Source organism: Nicotiana tomentosiformis, chromosome 4, assembly GCF_000390325.3.
Source record: "Nicotiana tomentosiformis chromosome 4, ASM39032v3, whole genome shotgun sequence".
NCBI lineage: Eukaryota > Viridiplantae > Streptophyta > Magnoliopsida > Solanales > Solanaceae > Nicotiana > Nicotiana tomentosiformis.
The window spans coordinates 89,501,821-89,522,303 of NC_090815.1; the positions used below are offsets into that span (position 1 = coordinate 89,501,821).

At 36.8% G+C, this 20,483-nt stretch overlaps 1 protein-coding gene across 1 annotated transcript; it reads left to right on the plus strand.

Annotated features, from left to right (window-relative positions):
• Positions 1–5,921: 5,921 nt before the first annotated feature.
• LOC104116942 (pathogen-related protein-like) lies at positions 5,922–7,509 on the plus strand. The gene is made up of 4 exons (XM_033661494.2): positions 5,922–6,123; positions 6,493–6,625; positions 6,843–7,144; positions 7,231–7,509. The coding sequence occupies exons 1-4, from the start codon at positions 5,989–5,991 to the stop codon at positions 7,363–7,365; spliced, it is 705 nt and encodes a 234-aa protein (XP_033517385.1). The 5' UTR covers positions 5,922–5,988; the 3' UTR covers positions 7,366–7,509.
• The last annotated feature ends 12,974 nt before the right edge of the window (positions 7,510–20,483 follow it).

The window sequence follows — 20,483 nt, forward strand, 5'->3', positions numbered from 1 at the left end:
TATAGAAATATTAAGATATTCTATATTTCTTTCATTTATAGTCTCAATATGCCAACCACTTTGACTTATACATTTGAAACTCAAAAAGTTTCTTTTGAGACTTTACAATATCAATGTCGTGAATAATTTTATTCATCCGGGTAGAAACAAATTAATTTTTCTGGAGCTCTTAACAACTTTTGTACTACAAGATCTTTTGTCACACCATTCATATGGTAAATGTCTCCTTCACGGAGAACGTTATATCATAATAAATTGTCATAGTCAAAATCATCATAAGCAAAATTATTTCTTGATTTAATTTTGCTTTAATAACCTTTTATAAAGCACACCAAATTATTTTTTGGCGTATCACATGTACGCGACCAATGACATATTCATGTAACCATACAATAATATTTGTTCTCTTTATTTCACTCAAACCTCCCTTAGAGATGAGTTGTGTGGTATTCATCTAATCATGCATTGCATGTCTTTATTCATTACTTTTATCACATATTGTCACATTCACCTTTAGGAATAGGTCTGCATTCTCAATGCTTATCACAAGTCACATTCTCTTCAAGGAACGGATCATAATTAGCGGCGTGCTTTATTATTTTTCATATCAATTTGATGCTAAACATTGCCTTCACATTTTGAAGGAATATTTTGAGAACCCTTATTATTCTTCTTTTATAACCTTAGTGATTATTATTATTATTTTGATCTTTGGAACGCCCACGTTCATTATTCAACCACTTGTCTTCATTTAGACTTATTATGCGCCGCTACCATATTCACTTCAAGAATTGAGCAAATCAAGTGGGGAAATATTCATGCTTTTTTATGAAAAATATATTATTTTTCTTTAGTCATCATTATATCATCAATATTATGTAGTGAGACTCAAACCCAATATCTTACCAATATAAAGGCGTGTTAGGCCATAATGAATTGGGACTCAAACCCAACTCTTATCATCATGGAGCATCAAGACTTGATCTTTATGTCTTACCCTCATGGTGCATTGCGACTTGAACTCATTGAAGTTGATATCATTAATAGCAAAGGACAAAAATAATTTCAAATACGAAGGAAATGCTTACCTCTTGAGTTAAACTCTTCATAATGTCATTTGGATATAATTCTCAACAATAGACTTTCGTTTACTCAAATCAGCTAAGTCATTAGTGTCAAACAGATATATGAAAATACAAAATAATATTGAAAATTCACATATGGTCTTTGCTGTAATAAGCTTACTTCAAGATTAAAGTGATATGACCAGAACATTAAAGAAAAATGATGTATCAAATAGAATAATATAGTACTATTAGATATCATGCACTTTTGTGAAAATTAAGTATTATACTCTCTAGAAAAATAAAGAGATATAGCAGAACCTTTAGGTTAATCAGGAAATAAAAAAAATTAGGGGACAAATCTCTGTCTACTATCTACTACTATATACTTTCCATATAGAAATGATTCAACATGTTAATTTCATAAGAACTATCATCAATGAAAAATTTGGTGTAGTACATACTTCTTGTACTGATATTTTATCTTATTAAAATAAAATAGTTACGAGTATTATTATTATTATATTATATTTGACAGTAAACTAATGTATAATCATTATACTAGGTATACTAAAATCGTATTATAAAGTAAAACCATAAGCATACATAATAAAGTATAATTTTAATTTTGTAGATTATTTAGTATACCGCATGCCACCTATTATTTAGTTCATGAAAATTTAATAAGGTGGCATCCTTAGCAATCACATAAATACTAATTTTTTAATAATCGGACCATTGCTTATTCCAAATATTGGTATAAACTTATATGGTTTAAAACTCGAACTTGTTGCTGTAGCAGAAAGACGTGTATGTAACACAAAAGTGGTGTTCAACCTTGAGGTTAGAGATTTCGTGCTGATAACGTGTTATGAAATATAGCTCAAAGTAACAATATAGAACAAGAAAAATTAAGCTAAGAGATATAGAGAGAGATGAGAGATTTTTATTTCTTCTTCAATTATATGTATTTTCCTATCTGTTACAAGGCCTTTATATAAACATGAAAAGTGAAGAAAAATATGCAATTGAATATATCATTAAACATTTGAGAAGATAATGGAGAAAGAATTTGATTTTTCTTATAATAAATAAGTGTTTAACTGGGACTAATGATTTCTAAGTATAATTTGTTCTATGAACCACCCAACTTTCTAGTTCTAAAGATATTTCCATCATCTTGACTACAAAAACGAAAGCAAAGACGTAAGCTGGCTGCTGAGGCGAAATAATATATGTTTAACTTGACAATGAACTTTGAATTAATCTAATTGATTAATAGGTTATTCGTTTTCTGTCTGCCCAAATGGCGTCACTGCAAAGATCAGCTTCTTTAGTTTTTGTAATAATACTCAATAGTCATACCTCCAAACAAGTCTTAAACATTGTCTTGAAGTTATGAATGGGAAGTTGTATAATTAGGGAGTGGTGTTAGTTGGGGAAGAAAACTAGCAAAATGGGTGGTTGTGCGGCGTCAAAAAGCAGTTTATGACAGAGATGAAACTAGTAATTTCAGAAACATTATTTAAGATTTAATATATATATATATATATATTTAAATAACAATTGACCTATAAATATAGTACTCCTTCCGTTTCAATTTATGTGAACCTATTTCTTTTTTGGTCCGTTTAAAAAAGAATGACTCATTTCTAAATTTGAAAACAATTTAGTTTAAACTTACAATTCTACCCTTAATGAGAAGCTTTTATAATCACACAAATACTCTGGGTCCCTTTTTGACTTGTTTAAGACCACAAATTCTAAAAGTATTTTTTTATTTATACTCCGTACCCAATCAAACAAATTCACATCAATTAAAACGGAAGGAATACAATTTTTCGATAAAAGTGTTCAACTTAGATCACCCTTCAATAGGGCTATGCATAATTTGGTAAATACCGAATTACCGTACCGAAACCGAAAATTTTCGTATTCGGTATTCGGTATGGTATTTGGTTTAAGTTTTTAAAAAGAATTGGTATTAGGTATGGTATTTGGTATTTTAAAATGAAATATCGAAATACCGATATCGTATCGAAATATATATATTATATTACACAATACACATTTTATTAATTATAACATAAGTATAAGAAATCTAAAATTTTACTTTCCTTTATTCTTTAAGTTCATCAATTAATTCTAAGCAATCAACACGACATTTCTCTAAGGTTTCTCTCTTTAGGTTGGTATATGCTAGTTTTGGACAAAACTTATGTCAACAAACGTTTTAAGGTTCGTACTTTTGAGTACTTTAATTAAGAATATTACTGTCTATGACTCTATACACTAGTTAGTATTCAAATCGAATAAATCGAAGTTACCAAACCGAATAAACCTAAACCGAAAGAAAAAAAATCGAACTATACCGAATTTAATTAGGTACGGTATTGATATAGCATTTTACGAAATCAAATATCAAAAATACTGAACCGAAATATTTAAATACCGTACCGGACTGACCGACGAACACCCCTACCCTTCAACGAGTTTAGCTCCGGCCTCCGCCCCTATGACACACTAACTTTAACGCGTCGTGCATACCTTAAGTTGGCTAGCTATAAGGAATATAATAAAGATTGTCGCGCCCGAGAAAGGATGTGGCACGAGTTGATACAACCAGAAGGGCCAAAAATATTAAGCTGAGGGCTAACGCATCAAGCAGAAAAGGAATTATACCACCCCGTGGTAAGTTCTGAGCGTTGGGAATAAACCATACAAAAATAATATTCACCGTAATAAAATCAGAATAATAATATAGTATCGAGATACGATAATTAACACAAATAAAAGAGTGATAACAATACCAAAATTTTTATATGGAAAACTCTTTTGAATAAGAGAAAAAACCACGACCCCAAGATAAACAACTGATATCACTATAGTAAGGAATTTTACACTTTGTATGTCCGAATAAAATACTCCAAAGACCACTACAACACTCAAAAAAAATAACTCTCTTTTGATATTCCCACATCACTACAATATCGTTCACTCTTTATTTTTCTCACAGATATTTTCTTATACCCTGTTTGTGAAACCTCACTCTTTCTTTTTAACTGTCAAATATATTTTTACTATGAGATATATATAAATTGAGATTGATATAAAGAGGGGACTTTGATGACGGACCCAATTAACCAAGAGATTGGATCTCACTTTACAAATTGCACACTATGAATCGGTTGCCCACACTTGCTCTTGCCATCGTTAGATTCCTTTTTCTTTCTTTTTTTCTATTAATTAATGGGTGTGGACCCCATCAAATAGCTGTGCAAACTTGTATGGGCCAAATTGAGATTCTATATGTTTTAATCCCATAGTTATAAAAGCTAGACAGTAATTCATCTTATGTTTGTCTCAACACCAAAGAGCCAAGAAATCTTTGTGGAGGAGAATTAAAGCCAACCCAAGGTTCTATTACATATATTGGTCAAAATTTCTTTTCCTTGGGCATGGACATGCACTATCACTTTTAAGAATGTCCCAGATGCAAAAATGTGAAGATTTCAATTGCCACAGGGGCAGAGATTAATGAGCAATACAATATACACATACTCCAGGAATACTGTAAAATAATTTTCTTTAAATGAAATGAAAAATGATACATGCAGAAATTGTTGGGAATAAACCCCCTATCGAAATAATATTCACAGTAATAAAAGCGGAATAATAACGTAGCACCGAGATACGGTAATTAACAAGAATAAAAGAGTGACAACGACACCAAGATTTTAACGTGAAAAACCCTTTTGAATAGGGAAAAAACCACGGCCCCGAGACGAGCAACGATATCACTATAGAAAGGAATTTTACACTTTGTAGGTCCGAGTAAAATACTTCAAAGACTACTACAACACTCAAAAGAAATAATACTCTTTTGATATACCCACCTCACTACAATATCGCTCACTCTCTATTTTTCTCACAGACTATTTTCTTATACCTTGTCTGTGAAACCTCACTCTTTCTTCCTCTCTTTGTTGGTGTGTAGAAATGGGAGTTGAAACTCTCCTTTTATAGCCAAAACCTCACTCTCTAAAGCCTACTATATTTGACAATTTGAACACACTTTTCCTTTTTTTTCTTCAATGTTGACAATTCAACAAAATTGGCTACCAACCCAAAAAAATTCAATAAAGTTGGCTACCAAACCAAAAAAATTTAACAAAGTTGGCTACCAAACCAAAATAATTTAATAAAGTCGGCTACCAAACCAAAAAAATTTTCCTTAGTCACATGCCTATTACTTTGACTATTGAATGAGATAGAACCCATCAGACATACACGAGGACAAGATACTCCTAGTCAATCACCTACCCTTTTTTTTTTTGATTATGGAAAATTCACAACTAGGTTCGATGAATCTAATTCCTTGATTCAAATTGGTCATCTTCGTCTAATTATTTTAACATCCGGATGCAATTATGGAGGGGACTTGTCGGCCTCCAACCTAAGTAATGAAAAACAAAATTATTGGAGATTGAAATATTCACATGAAAAAGAAACATGTATCTTGCAGATTTTGATTCTTTTACCACAGTTAAATTATTTGCATGTATTCTCGCTTTAATTTAAATGTAAATACGGGTGCTAGTAAAAAGATTTCGTCAATAAGCCCGTCTAACTCAAGTTTGACATTTATAATAGTGGCATTTTGATTTCACTGTTATTTAATTTTTATAATGTGTTCAGCGGATAATGAAAAACTCAATCTAGTACTAGTGGATAATATTTTATTTAGAGGTATTAAACCCATAAAATATCCTATATTGAACTCTGCACGTTATTTCCACGATACCTCCATAGAATATGTATTTCTAGTTGACCAATTTGAAGCCAAGATTTGTCGTTGGTTAGGTTTTTGATCATATAAAATCCCCCTTGAAGTTGAAGGCTTCTTAGTTAGTATCAAAACAAAATGGCAAGTTTAGTAGGAGGGGGAGACAGATACAGAGACTACTTGAGTGAAGAAGAGGTGAAAAACACAAAATGGAGAAATGGTCCTCCTACCTATGATGTTGTTGATAAGCTCTTTGAAGAAGAAAGAACTCATGTATGTTCTCTTTTTCAACCCCCCCCCCCCCCCCACACACACACACACTTTTTAATACATCTTAGAAACTCTTTTGATTGATTCCAAGAATGTCTCGATATTTAAGATGATATAACTAGTAAATATGTTCTTCCTCGTGTACTTTACATTTACTATTGTACAAGTAGCTACTGAATTTGTTATGAACTTTGTCATCTGACCTTTATGTAATAGTGTGATTGATACATGTGTTACTTATTTATTTTCTTTTTTTTTTCAGTAAAGAGTGAAATACCACGTTTAAAGAAAATAAAATCATTCATTAGTACCCAAATTTAGAAGTTTAACATTATAATAGAAACTGGATTTATTTACCTCTTAACTTGTTAGGTATGGCCTGAAGGATCACTTGAAGAGAAAGTGCAGAGGCTGTTGAAGACTTGGGAAATGGAAATAGTCCACAAGGCAGATCCTAATGAATTCAAAACTGTTGATCCAAAAAAGTTCAAGATTAGTGTCAATGGTATACTTCTGTCACAGTTTCTGCTGTTGTTTTCATTCTATGCAAAAATATTTAGTACCTAATTGTAAGACTTTATTTCTTTAATGGAAAGAAAGCTATTCTTAGTTGATCTTATTTCTTTATTGCTACGTCTTTCAACCATGACCAATTGAGAGAATTCTCCCATATTATACTTTAAGTTTAACTTATATGCACTGACAGTATAAAGAATTTATAGGTAGGAAAGGGTTGACACCGGTAGAATCTGCAAAGCTTGGTGGTAGCTATAACATATTCCTCCAAACATCATTGCCAGAGAATCTTCGAGTCTACAACCCTGATGAGGAAACATTTGAATCATCACAGAAAGTTTTCAGATCCATATTTTTACGAGGATTCGCGATTGAAATCCTACATGTTTATTCAGGACCACCAGAAATAGTGTACAAGTTTAGGCATTGGGGTTACATGGAAGGTCCATTTAAAGGACATGCCTCTACTGGAGGACTTGTTGAGCTCTTTGGGATTGGCATTTTTGAAGTACTTAACAAAAACCATCTTCCTTTTTAAATTAATAAGTCCTTTTCTTTATTCTTTATTAATTAATTAAATGATTGTTGAAACAGTTGGAGAAAGAGAGTAACAAGATTGTTAAGGCAGAGATGTTCTTTGATAGAGGAGAATTGCTTGGAGGCCTTGTGAAAGGAGAAAGCAATGGTGAATTGGCATTAGCTGCTTCAAAATGTCCTTTCATGAAATAAGAGCAAAACCAGCAACTGCTGCTTATTTTCAAGACAAGATCCATCATTTGCATTTAGTTGGAAAAATTTGTTGTTCTAGTAACAGGCTCCAAAAGTGTAGACTATTGTTTCTTCAATATCTCAAATAAAAAGTATGATTCAGTCCTGGAACTCTGTTCTAACCAATGCTTCTCCTTTTAAAGTGGCTTCCCGAGTAGAAAATATTGTTTCTGAATTCCAATTGCAGACCGATACAGATGCCTAAACCTCTTCATCAACCTGAGTAGTTGTTAAAGTTAGGACTGTGAATATATGTGATACATCTACTTGTACAGGAACATTCGTATCATAGATTAACTATTTAAAGTTAAAACCACAGAAATTTAACTTTCACAGAATCACAAATCAACAAGTAGATATATTGCAGACAATGGAGAAGCAACTTTGAGGCTTTCAAGAAATGCAACACTAGCAATATCATAGGTAGTATATAAGTAGTTATATGGTACAAAGCTAAGATTATAGTAGCATACAGCCCAAAGATAGAAAATACATTAACAAATATGGAAGAAACATTGTGAAGTCTACACCAAACCATCTTGCATACTGGACTAATATAAGATTCCGAAAGGCCAAGAGAAGATACAAGAGAGCAGTGTTTCAGATTCTCAAGATAAGATTAACAAATTGCCAGGACCTACACTCTAGAAAAGCTGATTTAGATTACTATAAAGCATAGTGCTGGCATCAACTTCTGAAAGTTCAATTTTTCCTTATAAGCTAGATAAAATATCTGTCTTTTTCAATATATCCTACCTAAAGGGCACAAGGTCCAGGCAACTGCACACCAAGGGGTGAAATGTAGGCAGCCTACCCTGATGCAAACATCAGTGGCTGATTCCAAGGCTCGAACACGTGACCTATAGGCCACAAAGAGTGATCCTTGCCTGTTCGAGTTTTAATTACGTATAGAAGCACAGTAGTAATTGTTCGAAAATTATGTTCTGTATTGACTTTGATGAAGAGAAAGAAATGAAATAGCTTATAGAGGTATGCTACTTTAACAGTTACCTGCTATGTTATGCCGAATAAGCATAAGGCGAGGGAATCATTAATGTTTCTGAGACTTATGGAGCACTTATATATAGGCAAAGGCATCCAAGTCATCTTTTACCAGTTCCATTTCATCTATGGAAGGAAAATGCATTTTCTTAACTTTTTTGTGTTATACCTATCAAACTTACTAGTATTTGTTTATTTGTGAATGTGGCCATTGTCACATGGTTAACTTGTCTATTTAGATGTAGGTGCATAGAAACCTTACAGTTATATGTGCCAGTAAGGCGTAAGCTCCTTGAGCCTACAAACACTAAAGAGAAGATTCTCAAAACTGTATCTTGCACTTTCTTGTCTGCCTGAGTACAGCATGGAAAACAGCAATAATAGCATAATCATAATATCGTAGCAATTGGATAAGAATGATGTTCACCAATATTATATGCAAATCATTAAGTCTTGTGTAATGCTTGAAACTCCACTAATGGAACTCCTACAATTCTCAAGTTATTTTTACTATATTCTAACCTTGGAAAGAAAAAGGGAGCGAAAACAGCCAATAAAATATTTCGGAACTCTACATATTCTAGAGTAAATAACACATGCTTTCCATTTAGACCCGTATCAATCCCATATTCTTTCTTCTATATGAATAACAGTAACCATATGTCACTCTGTTTAGACCCTGTCAACCCAACTAGGTTGAGATTGAGACATCGATTTTATGTAGACATAGAGACGATAAATTGGACCATATTTAGTTTCTTATGCAGTGCCTAGGGCCGGGTACCAAATAGAAGCAAGAACTTACCAAACCAATGTTGGGAATAAACTCCCTACAAAAATAATATTCACGGTACTAAAAGCGGAATAATAATATAGTACCGAGATACGGTAATTAACAAAAAGAAAAGAGTGACAACGACACCAAGGTTTTTACGTGGAAAACTCTTTTGAATAAGGGAAAAAATCACGGCCCCGAGACGAGCAACTAATATCACTATAGCAAGGAATTTTACACTTTGTAGGCCCGAGTAAAATACTCTAAAGACCACTATAACACTCAAAAGAAATAACCCTCTTTTGATATTCCCACCTCTCTACAATATCGCTCACTCTCTTTTTTTCTCTACACAGTCTATTTTTCACAATGTCTGAGAAATACTCTCTACAACTATTGTGTTGCTTCTCTTTCTGTGTGGTCAAATGAAGAAGTCGAATCTCTCCTTTTATAGGAGAAATAGCCCACCTCTTCAACCAATCAGAATGAACGATTGGTTAAAAATTTACAATGCAAATTTTTTCTTTCTTCCGCCTAACAATTTGACATTTTCCTTCTGCAACCTACCATATTTGACAATGCAAAAGAAAAAGATGGCTGTCAATCAAAGGAAGAAAGTTATCTTTCTTAATTTATGGGATGGACCCCACAAATCTCCCCCTCCAGTCCCATTCACCTGAAGGAGGTAGCATTGTCTTCTAGTTTGAGTGCATGCCGACAAGTTCTTTTCATAGCTCGAACTTGTCTCTTGGTACCACCTTGGTCAACATATCAGCAGGATTTTCACTCGTGTGAATCTTTTTGACCTGTAAAGATTCGTTCTCCACCTGCTCGCGAATCCAATGATATCTCATATTTATATGCTTTGTTTTTGCATGGTACATGGAGTTCTTGCTCAAGTCTATTGCACTTTGGCTGTTACAATAGACGACATACTCATTTTGATGCAATTCCAGCTCTTGAAGAAACCGCTTGAGCCATAGCATCTCCTTGACAGCTTCTGTAGCGGCAATGTACTCTGCTTCAGTTGTTAAAAGTGCAACACACTTCTGCAATTTAGACTGCCATGATATAGATCCCCCTTAAAATGTAAAAAAATATCCAGTAGTGGATTTTCTATTATCAATGTCACCTGCCATATCAGCATCTGTATAGCCCTTCAAGATTGGATAAGATCCTCCAAAGCACAAACAATCTCTCGTGGTACCTCTTAGGTACCTGAGTATCCACTTGACTTCTTCCCAATATTCCTTTCCAGAATTTTCAAGGAATCTGCTAACAACACCAACTGCATGAGCAATATCAGGTCTGGTGCATACCATTGCATACATCAAGCTTCCGACTGCTGAAGAATAAGGAACTCTAGCCATGTTCCCTTTCTCCTCCACACTTGTAGGACACATCTTCTTGCTCAACTTTAGATGACTAGCAAGAGGTGTGCTGACTGGCTTAGCATTCTTCATGTTGAAGCGCTCCAGTACACGTTCAATGTACTTCTCCTGAGACAATCACAACTTTCTGCTTGTTCGCTCTCGAACTATCTTCATACCCAGAATTTGTTGTGATGGGCCCAAGTCCTTCATATCAAATGACTTGGACAAATCTCCCTTCAACTTTGCGATCAGCCCCTTGTCTTTTCCTACAATTAATATGTCATCCACATAAAACAACAATATAATCAAGTTATTTTCAGAAAACTTTTTAAAGTATACACATGGATCAGAATATGTCTTTGTGTAAGTTTGACTTTTCATGAACGAGTCAAACTTCTTGTACCACTGCCTTGGTGCTTGCTTCAACCCATAAAGACTCTTATTTAGTTTACACACTATGTGTTTCCTTTCAGCTACTTCAAATCCTTCTGGCTGCTCCATATAGATCTCCTCTTCCAAATCTCCGTGAAGAAATGCAGTTTTCACGTCCAATTGCTCCACTTCAATATCTAGGCTAGCTGCTAAGCTCAAGATTGTTCGAATAGAAGTCATTTTGACAACATGTGAGAAAATTTTGTCAAAATCAATACCTTTCTTATGCTCGAAGCCTTTTACCACCAATCGAGATTTGTATCTGACCAGCTTGCCATTTCCATCTTTCTTGAGTTTAAAGACCCACTTACATTTGAATGGTCTTTTACCACTTGGAAGTTCAACCAGCTTGCACGTGTCATTTTTCTGTAAAGATTTCATCTCCTCTTGCATGGCTTTCATCCACTGGTTCTTTTCTGGATGGGACATCACCTTTTTAAGACTTTTTGGTTCCCCCTCATCACTGATGAGGACATACTCCGTGGAAGGGTACCTGCATGACTCTACCCTTGGTCTTTCTGATCTCTTTAGAGGTTGAGGGTTATTCTTCTCCCTGAGTGGGGTGATCCACCTACTCGACATCATCATCAAGTTGCTCCCCCTGCTCAATAACCTCACCAGGTTACTCCCCCTGCTCGGTAACCTCGTCGGTCGTACTTTCTGCACTTGTGGGATTGTTATAAGTAGAAGGAATAGTAACAAGGTTAGGAATAATACCATTCTTGGCCTTCTCTGGTATATCATCAGCATTTCCAACTTCACTTTCTCGCTAGACTACATCTCTGCTTCTGATGACCTTCTTCTTTACGAGATCCCACAATCTGTATCTGAATTCTTCATCTACATATCTGATGAATATGCAAGGAACAGATTTATCATCCAGCTTTGTTCTCTGCTCCTTTGGTACATGTGCAAAAGCTTTGCAACCGAACACCTTCACATACGAGCAACACACCTCCTTGTTGGTCCAAACCCACTCTGGGATGTCTAATGCCAACGAAACTGATGGACTCCTATTGATCAGGTAACAGGCAGTCTGAACTGCTTCACCCCAGAATGACTTAGGCAGTTTAGCCATTCTGAGCATGCTTCTCACCTGCTCCACAATGGTGCGATTCATCCTTTCGGCTATGCCATTGTGTTGTAGGGTTCCAGGAACTGTCTTTTCATGTCTGATCTCATGGTTCGAACAGTACTTTTCAAATTCCCTTGAAGTGTACTCACCTCCATTGTCACTTCAGAGACGCTTTAGCTTTTGGCCTGTCACCCTTTCCACCATAGCATAAAACTTCTGGAAAACTTGAAACATCTGATCTTTGGTTTTCAAAATATAAACCCATAATTTTCGTGAAGCATCATCAATAAAAGTAACAAAATATTTATTACCGCCCATCGATTCAATTTCTATTGGACCACAAATATCAGAATATACCAAATCAAGTATATTCAATTTTCTTTCAGACGATGTCTGAAATGAGACTTTATGTTGCTTACCAAATAAATAGTAGTCACAAGGTTTTACCGTTGTGCCTTTGGCATAAGAAATGAGTGATTTCTTGGCAAGAATCTGCAATCCCTTCTCGCTCATATGACCCATTCTTTTGTGTCACAAATATGCAAAAATCTCATCTTGTGCCGCATTTAATTCACCTTGGCATATTTTTGCATTTGTCCTGTACAACGTGCCATGAAACTCCCTTTGCAATCACCAATGATCCCTTGGTGAGTCTCCACTTTTGATTTGCAAAATAGTTCTCGTATCCATCTCGGTCTAAAGCAATTCCTGAGATCAAATTCATCTGCAAATCAGGTACATGTCGCACGTCCTTTAGAACCAATGTGTATCTGACATTTGTCTTGATAAAATGTCACCTATCCCCGCAATATTTGAGTAACTTGTTTTACCCATTCTCACAAGGCCGAAATCACCTGCTACATATCTCCAAAAAAGATCTCTTACCCGTGTGGTATGGTAAGATGTTGCTGTATCAACCACCCATTCCGACTCTGGACCTGATAAGTGCATGCATTCCTCTTCCTCATTTATACAGAGGACAACATTATCATTGTTCTGCACCATAGCAGCTGTGTTGTCGTCATTCTTCTGGCCACTAGTTTTACCTTTGCCCTTCCTTGGATTTGGGCAATTTCTTTTGAAGTGACCTGGTTGATCACAATTGTAGCAATTTCTAGCTCTTGATTTGGATCGGTTCTTAGACTTCTCACAAGCTCCGAATCTACCATAGTTGCTCGAACTCTTTTAATAACTCCTGCCTCTACTTTTTGTGATGAGAGTCTGTCATTGATTTTCAAGCTTATTTCTCATCTTCTCATTGAGTAGAAGAGCCGATGTGACGTCTTTAAACTCAATGGTAGTCTTACTGTGCAGGATGGTTGTTGCCAAATTATCGTACGAAGATGGCAACGAGTTCAACAACAAGATGACTTTATCTTCTTCCTCAATTTTCACTTCGAGATTGGCGAGCTGTGTGATTAGTCCGTTAAACACATTTAAATGTGACAAAAAATCCGTACCTGCACCCATATGTAGGGCGTATAACTGCTTCTTCAGGTAAAATTTATTTGTTAGCGTTTTGGACATGTATAAGCTTTCCAACCTGGCCCATATGCCACGTGCGATGTCTTTATCAATAATGTTATTTACCACATCTTCTGATAAGGGCAACCTGATTGCACTAGCAGCCCTTTCATCCAAGTCAGCCCAATCCTCAGATTTTATGGTATCAGGCATTTTGGCATCAACATCTAGTACCTTGTGTAATCCTTGTTGGAAGAGCAGATCTCTCATCCTTCTTTGCCATGTTGAAAAATAACTATCTCCGTTAAATTTTGCTACCTCGTACTTTACTCCGGACATTTTTGTTTTTCACCGAGTATAGTACTACTGACAGTAAATAGTATTTATGTGAACGAGCAGAACCTGTGCTCTGATACCAGTTATTGGGAATAAACTTCCTACAAAAATAATATTCACGGTACTAAAAATGAAATAATAATGTAGTACCGAGATACGATAATTAACAAGAATAAAAGAGTGACAACGACACCAAGATGTTTACGTGAAAAATTCTTTTGAATAAGGAAACAAATCACGACCCAGAGACGAGCAACTAATATCACTATAGCAAGAAATTTTACACTTTGTAGGTCCGAGTAAAATACTCCAAAGACCGCTACAACACTCAAATGAAATAACCCTCTTTTGATATTCCCATCTCACTATAATATCGCTCACTCTCTATTTTTCTCTACACAGTCTATTTCTCTTAATGCCTAAAAAATACTCTCTGCAACTATTGTGTTGCTTCTCTTTCTGTGTGGTGAAATGAAGAAGCCGAAGCTCTCCTTTTATAGGATAAATAGCCCACCTCTTCAACCAATCAGAATGAAAGATTGGTTAAAAATTTATAATGCAAATGTTTTCTTTCTTCCGCCTAACAATTTGACATTTTCCTTCTGAAGCCTACCATATTTGACAATGCAAAAGAAACAAATGGCTGCCAATCAAAGGAAGAAAGTTATCTTCCTTAATTTATGGGATAGACCCCACAACCAACCTTTTGATTCTGCAACAATCCAACAAAAATGTGAATTTTTTGCCTTTCTTCTTCTCCTAACAGTAACGCTCCCGAAAGTCCAAGTCAAAATCGCCCCCTGGATATAAGGATTTGGGACTAACAGACCCAAAATGATTCGTTTATTGAGAATCCAAGTTTTAAATTTTAGGACAATTTGGAATATATGAGAATTAAAGAATGGGCTGTGTCTCACTTCTTAGAAGACTTAGCGGAATGTTTCAACTTCCACCAATTAAGGTAATTTAGGTATTTCAAAAAGGATTTTGTTACAATAGAAGTTGCATTCCTTTTTTTTCTTCCCAATGTTTACATCATCATTTAGAATTTTTTTTCCTGCAGACAGAAGAGACAAAAGCATAATTTAGGCATAAGACTTGCTTCATCTCTCCTTTTCTTTTTGCAGGCCCCAACTTATTTCTTGATGCATCTTTTTTATTAACAGAGAATTTTTTTTCTTTCCTTGTTTCTCGGCTTGACAAATTTGGACATGTTACGATTCTAAAGCGGAAGAAAATGGAGTTTTTACTTGAGTTAGAATCATGTATTTTCACAGAGAAACTGTTTAAATCACAAGAATTCTTGGGCATAAATAAGCATATGTAATCAGAAATCAAGATTCTTATCTTCATCCAATAGTAGTCCTTCCATTCAGTTACATCATACATAGGGAATGTCGATTTCAAAAGACAAAAACAATATGATATTTTCTTTTGTCTCAAATGCAACATTCTCTTTTGGAAAAATAAACCATGTCAACAACAGAAGAAAAGTTCAATTCAGTTCCATATGTTCATACAATTTCAGAGGCCGGCCATCTTCTTCCTTCTTCTAATCATTGGAACTCCATAGAATTGGACTTCAATCTCCTTCTAAAATATTCTTTAAATGAAAATTTTGAGTCATTGCCTCATTATTAAAAATAAAATCTATTTCAAACGCTTTGTTGTTGTAGCAGCTAGCCCTCATAATCCTCATTATACCTGTTCTTATTCTTCTCCTGCATCTTTTCGCTAGAAAGAATCACCACCATGTCTCTTCACACAATCTCACTCTTGCCCTTAACAAAGCTCTTCTCTTCTTTGATGCTCAGAAATATATAGAACTTTCACTTCTTCATTGTGTTTTACCCGATAAACGGATAGAGTTAAATTTATACGTAGTTCTAAGGATATGTGGTATATCTTAATACAAACCGTAAGGATAAATAGAAATATCAAATATGGATTGCAAAGAGTACAAAGTAAACACAGTTGTAAAGAAGATGATCTTTAGGAATAAATGGGTTGAACCAATTTATGAAGCTTAGAAGAACAACTCTTCTCTATATGAGAATATGGTGCTTGAATTACAATGTAAACAAAAGTCTGCCTTACAGAAATAATAACCATCCCCTTTATAGTAGATGGACCTTACTTTAGATATAATTAAAAATACTTAGTGGGAGACCCATGATAAATCAGCTTTTTTATAATTCCTGCCAGGATTCTCTCCTCTAGTGGGATTGCAACGACTCTTGTCTGTAAGCTTGATATTGACTCGAGTTTTCGGTCTCGATTCGAGCTCTCGATCTTGACTTGAGCTCTATTTTAACTCGGATCCTTGTATTGGTTCGGGGTCAGGGTTGGTCGGTCTTCTAAATCATAAGCTCGATAACTTTTACTTTACATCATAGATCGATTTGGATTCGAGCTTGATAATAATATCGGCTCGACATTGATCGGTCTATCTGGCTCAAAGGTTGTTTATACCATCTTCGGAACCCATTTTGAAGTCTTACTCCGATCTATTACGTTTTGACCTCAACCGATCATACGAAGGCCGAAATATATTTCAACCGTATACAGATAGTCCCCTCGTTTCTCGAGAAGGATGTGGTGCGAAACGATATGATTTTTTAACGGCTCGATCGGATTATAAGCTGACGTTTATATTGGGTTCGACCATGACGTACGTGATAGCTGTCACATCGATTTAGTCTTTCAAGGCATTTAATGCTTGTCAGGTGGTGGTCGGCCACCGCTGATACTGAACCGCCATTGCTTTAATCTATAAATAGCCCTCCCTTTTATCATTTACCACTTTTACATCTTCAATCTTCCAAATTCCCTAAGTTCTTTTTCGTTCTCTCTGAGTTTATTCACAAATCTGTGATTCTTCTTTGCAAGATTCTTCTTCTAAACTACCAAATCTTTGTTACCCTTTTCAAATCCAAAATGGTGAAGACATCAAAAATCGTCCCCCAAAAAGGCAAAGTTTCTTCCTCCCAATCCGCCGCCGACAAAACACCGGTGGATCTACGGCCTGAGGAGTACATTCCGGCGGCGTGTATTCTTACCTCCGATTTCAAACTCGATAAAGGTTCGCCGGTCCCTGGCCGATGTGTGCCCGTATCGAGATATATTTATTTGATAACTCGAGAGCATATCGAGCGGATGAAAAAGGATTGTAAGTGGGAGAATAAAAAAGTGGTAGTGACGTCTCCCGAAGAGGATATTACTACTCACGTGAGAGGGTTCTTAAGCGTGTATACTTACCCTTTCACGTTAGGTCCCCTCGACCCCGTTATCATAGATTTTTGTCGCAAATACCTAATAACCCTAGGCGAGATACATCCTTCTTTTTGGCGGATCGTTATTTTGATCCGATATTTTGTGAGTAAAATTGAATGGATGCCTTTCACCCTTGATCACCTTATCCAATTATACCGTCCTCGCCTTTTTCGAGGAGGGTTAATAAAGCTCCAACGTCGAGCTACCAAGGCTCTATTCTCGAGTATAGACGAGGATAAGGATCGAGGCTGGATGGGCAGATTCATTCGAGTAAGGACTTCAGACCTGATTCCGATCGTAAAGATGCCTTTTCCCGAGGAGTGGAACATGAAGCGTAAGTGTAATTCTGATGTTATCTCCTACTATTTTATCCTTTCATTTCCTTCACCAATATTCTCCTTTTGTGATGCAACGGTTCCCTAGATGCCCGACGCAGTGCCCAATCTCAAAAACTGGGTACGTGATCTGGTTTCGACCTCCTCCTACGCCGAACGCTCATGGGGCGACTTGTCAAAGGGCCGATGGGAGGCCAAAAATCACGGTAAGCACCTTTTCGTATCTTTTGATAAAAATGCTTTTCACAGACTTTAATAAATTTTTTCATGTGTAGGTGTGGGAAAAGATGCAGTTTTGAGGCCCTCATCCGTCGAGGAAGAGGCTTCAGCCTTTGTCCAAAAGCCGGTGAAAGCTAACAAGAGGAAAAGAGCCCCCATCCTCGAAGATCAGAAACTGAAGAATAGGACGGCTTGTAAGCCGAACAAGAATATCATTCCCTTGACTGTAGAATCAATTCCGCGTCTGAGGGATGAAGAAGAAGAAGAAGAAGAGAATGATGGGTCTGCGCTGGAGGCCCGAACGAAAAGACCACCGACGTTCCATAGGCAGCTGGATCGATGGTGGTTCATAAGGCTCTGCCTCGAGTTATTGGAGATCGAAGACACTTCCCATCGAAGCCAACGGATGGGGGATATTTCTGAAGGGACTCTTCTCGAATCTTTTCGAACTGAAGAGAATGCCCTAGGTGATTCACTTGGGGTAATAGCAATTGAAGACTCGCCCACCTTTCCTGTATTTTTCGCAGGGGCGATTCGGGAGGTCCAAGCTTTGGGGGCCCTAGAACTAGATAGGCCTCATGATGGAGAAGATCCTTTTCGTGACCTGTTTATCAGTGTCGAGGACACTACCGGTACGAGTGACAGATCAGATCTTTTTCACGGAGTGCAGCAGGCTTTGAATCAGGTAAGCCTTCATTATGTGGCATTACCTTTAAGTTTGTTTTTCTTTTCTAACTTTATTTTTTATTTCTTTGTAGGCAGTGACAGTTCATCGAGAATCTTGTTCTCGGTCTCGAACCGAGCTGTGTCGATACGAGGCCGAGCTTTAACGGGTTACGGAGGAGAAGAACTCCCTAAACCTTCTCTTAGGCCAAACGGGAGAAGAAATAAAAGACCTTCGAGCTGAGTTGGCCAAGGCACACCAAGATCAGATCGATCTGTCCGAGCAGGTAATAATACTTTTAAAAGGCTATGGGCTCGATACCAGAATGATGGCTAATTTTTTGGTCTCACAGCTCCAGCAGAAAATTGAGATGATCGAAAAACTCTGTGAAGAATTTGATGTGATAAAAGCGGAGTCTTTGGAGTGGAAAGAAGGAATGGACCGCTTTGCTGCAGAGAAAGAAACTGCTCGAGCCCAATTGTCATTGGCCGAAAACCAACTCCAAAAAATGAAGGAGAAAAGCTTGGTCCAAACGAGAAGAATAGAGGAGCTCGAGGCACGGTTGGCCTCTGACCTTGCAAAGGCCGAATCTGATGCCGAAAAGGCAAAAGCCGATGCGGATGCACTCGTGGCCTTCTATCGAGCCGATGCTGAAGCTGCCCAGGTCCAAGCAAGAGAGGCAGCCGAGACCGCCGATACTTGAGCACATTGGGTCACTGAAATTGCTAAGTGCCGATCTCGGAGGGAGACCCTTGAGGAGATCTATGCTCGAGGTTTCGACCTCGCTGAAGAGATTAAAAGGGCCAAAGAACTCGAAGCCAAAGCTGAATCCTTGGTTTCCAATAACGATGATGATGATGGGAGTAAGAGCGGGTCCGAGAATGGGGGGGAGCCAGATAGAGAAGAGACCGTTCCTGGGGATAACCAAGTCCTTAATTTTTATGTTATAATAAATTATGTAAACGATTTTGTATATAATAATATCCCTTTTTTGCCGACTTGCTTCTGTTCTGTTTCCTGTCTTGTGAAGATTTTATTTATGCCTTATGAATAATTTCACAAGGATTTAGGCAACTTGATCAAATTTGGACTTCGTAGCCTTTGTAATCGAGTGAGCGCTTACTCAAACTTGAAGTGATGTAGCCCTTAAGCTTAGTAGTCGAGTGAAAAATCCGAACTCGAAGTAATGTAGCCCGTAGGCGTAATGGTTGAGTGCTTGCTCGAACTAGAGATAAAAGTAGCCCATAGGCTTAATGGTCGAGTGAATGATTCAAACACGAAGTAATGTAGCCCGTAGGTGTAATGATCGAGTGAGTGCTTCGAACTCGAAGTAATATGGCCCGTAGGTGTAATGGTCGAGTGAGTGCTTGCTCGAACTTGAAATAAAAGTAGCCCGTAGGCGTAATGGTCAAGTGAATGATTCGAACTCGAAGTAATGTAGCCCGTAGGCATGATGGTCGAGTGAATGATTCTAACTCGAAGTAATATAGCCCGTAGGCGTAATGGTCGAGTGAGTGTTTGATCAAACTCGAAATAAAAGTAGCTCGTAGGCGTAATGGTCGAGTGAGTGCTTGCTTGAACTCGAAATAAAGGTAGCCCACAGGCTTAGTAGTCGAGTGAATGATTCGAACTCGATCCTGTTTGCATAATAATTAATCTTCTCTAAATAGAGGAGTTTTGCTTGGATATAAGATATCAGTATAGAAGAGAACTTTTCTTTGCAAGTCATTATACATGTGTTCATATTTTGTGTCAGGGTTTGGGCCAACTACATGAGCATGGTTCATTTTGACCATTTGGCTCTTACAACTTTTCCTATTGGAACCCTGTTGTTACGAAATATCTTTCTTGCCTCAGAACTTGATATATTTGAGGGCTAATACCCCCCAGTATTCGAGGTTGATTATGAATAAGCCTCGGATACTGTTGAATTTCCCTCAGGTAGCACATGGTTGTTGCCTTGTTAAAAACCTCGTCGGGAAAACCCATTTGGGATAAAAGCCGATCTAAGGGAAAAAGAGTGCAATGCGTACTTTGAAGCCTAAGGTCTCGACGTCATTGATCGAACTCCTGTGATGGGTTAGCTTCGAATATATATAAGGGCGAAAGGGAAAAAAGAATCATACCTTAA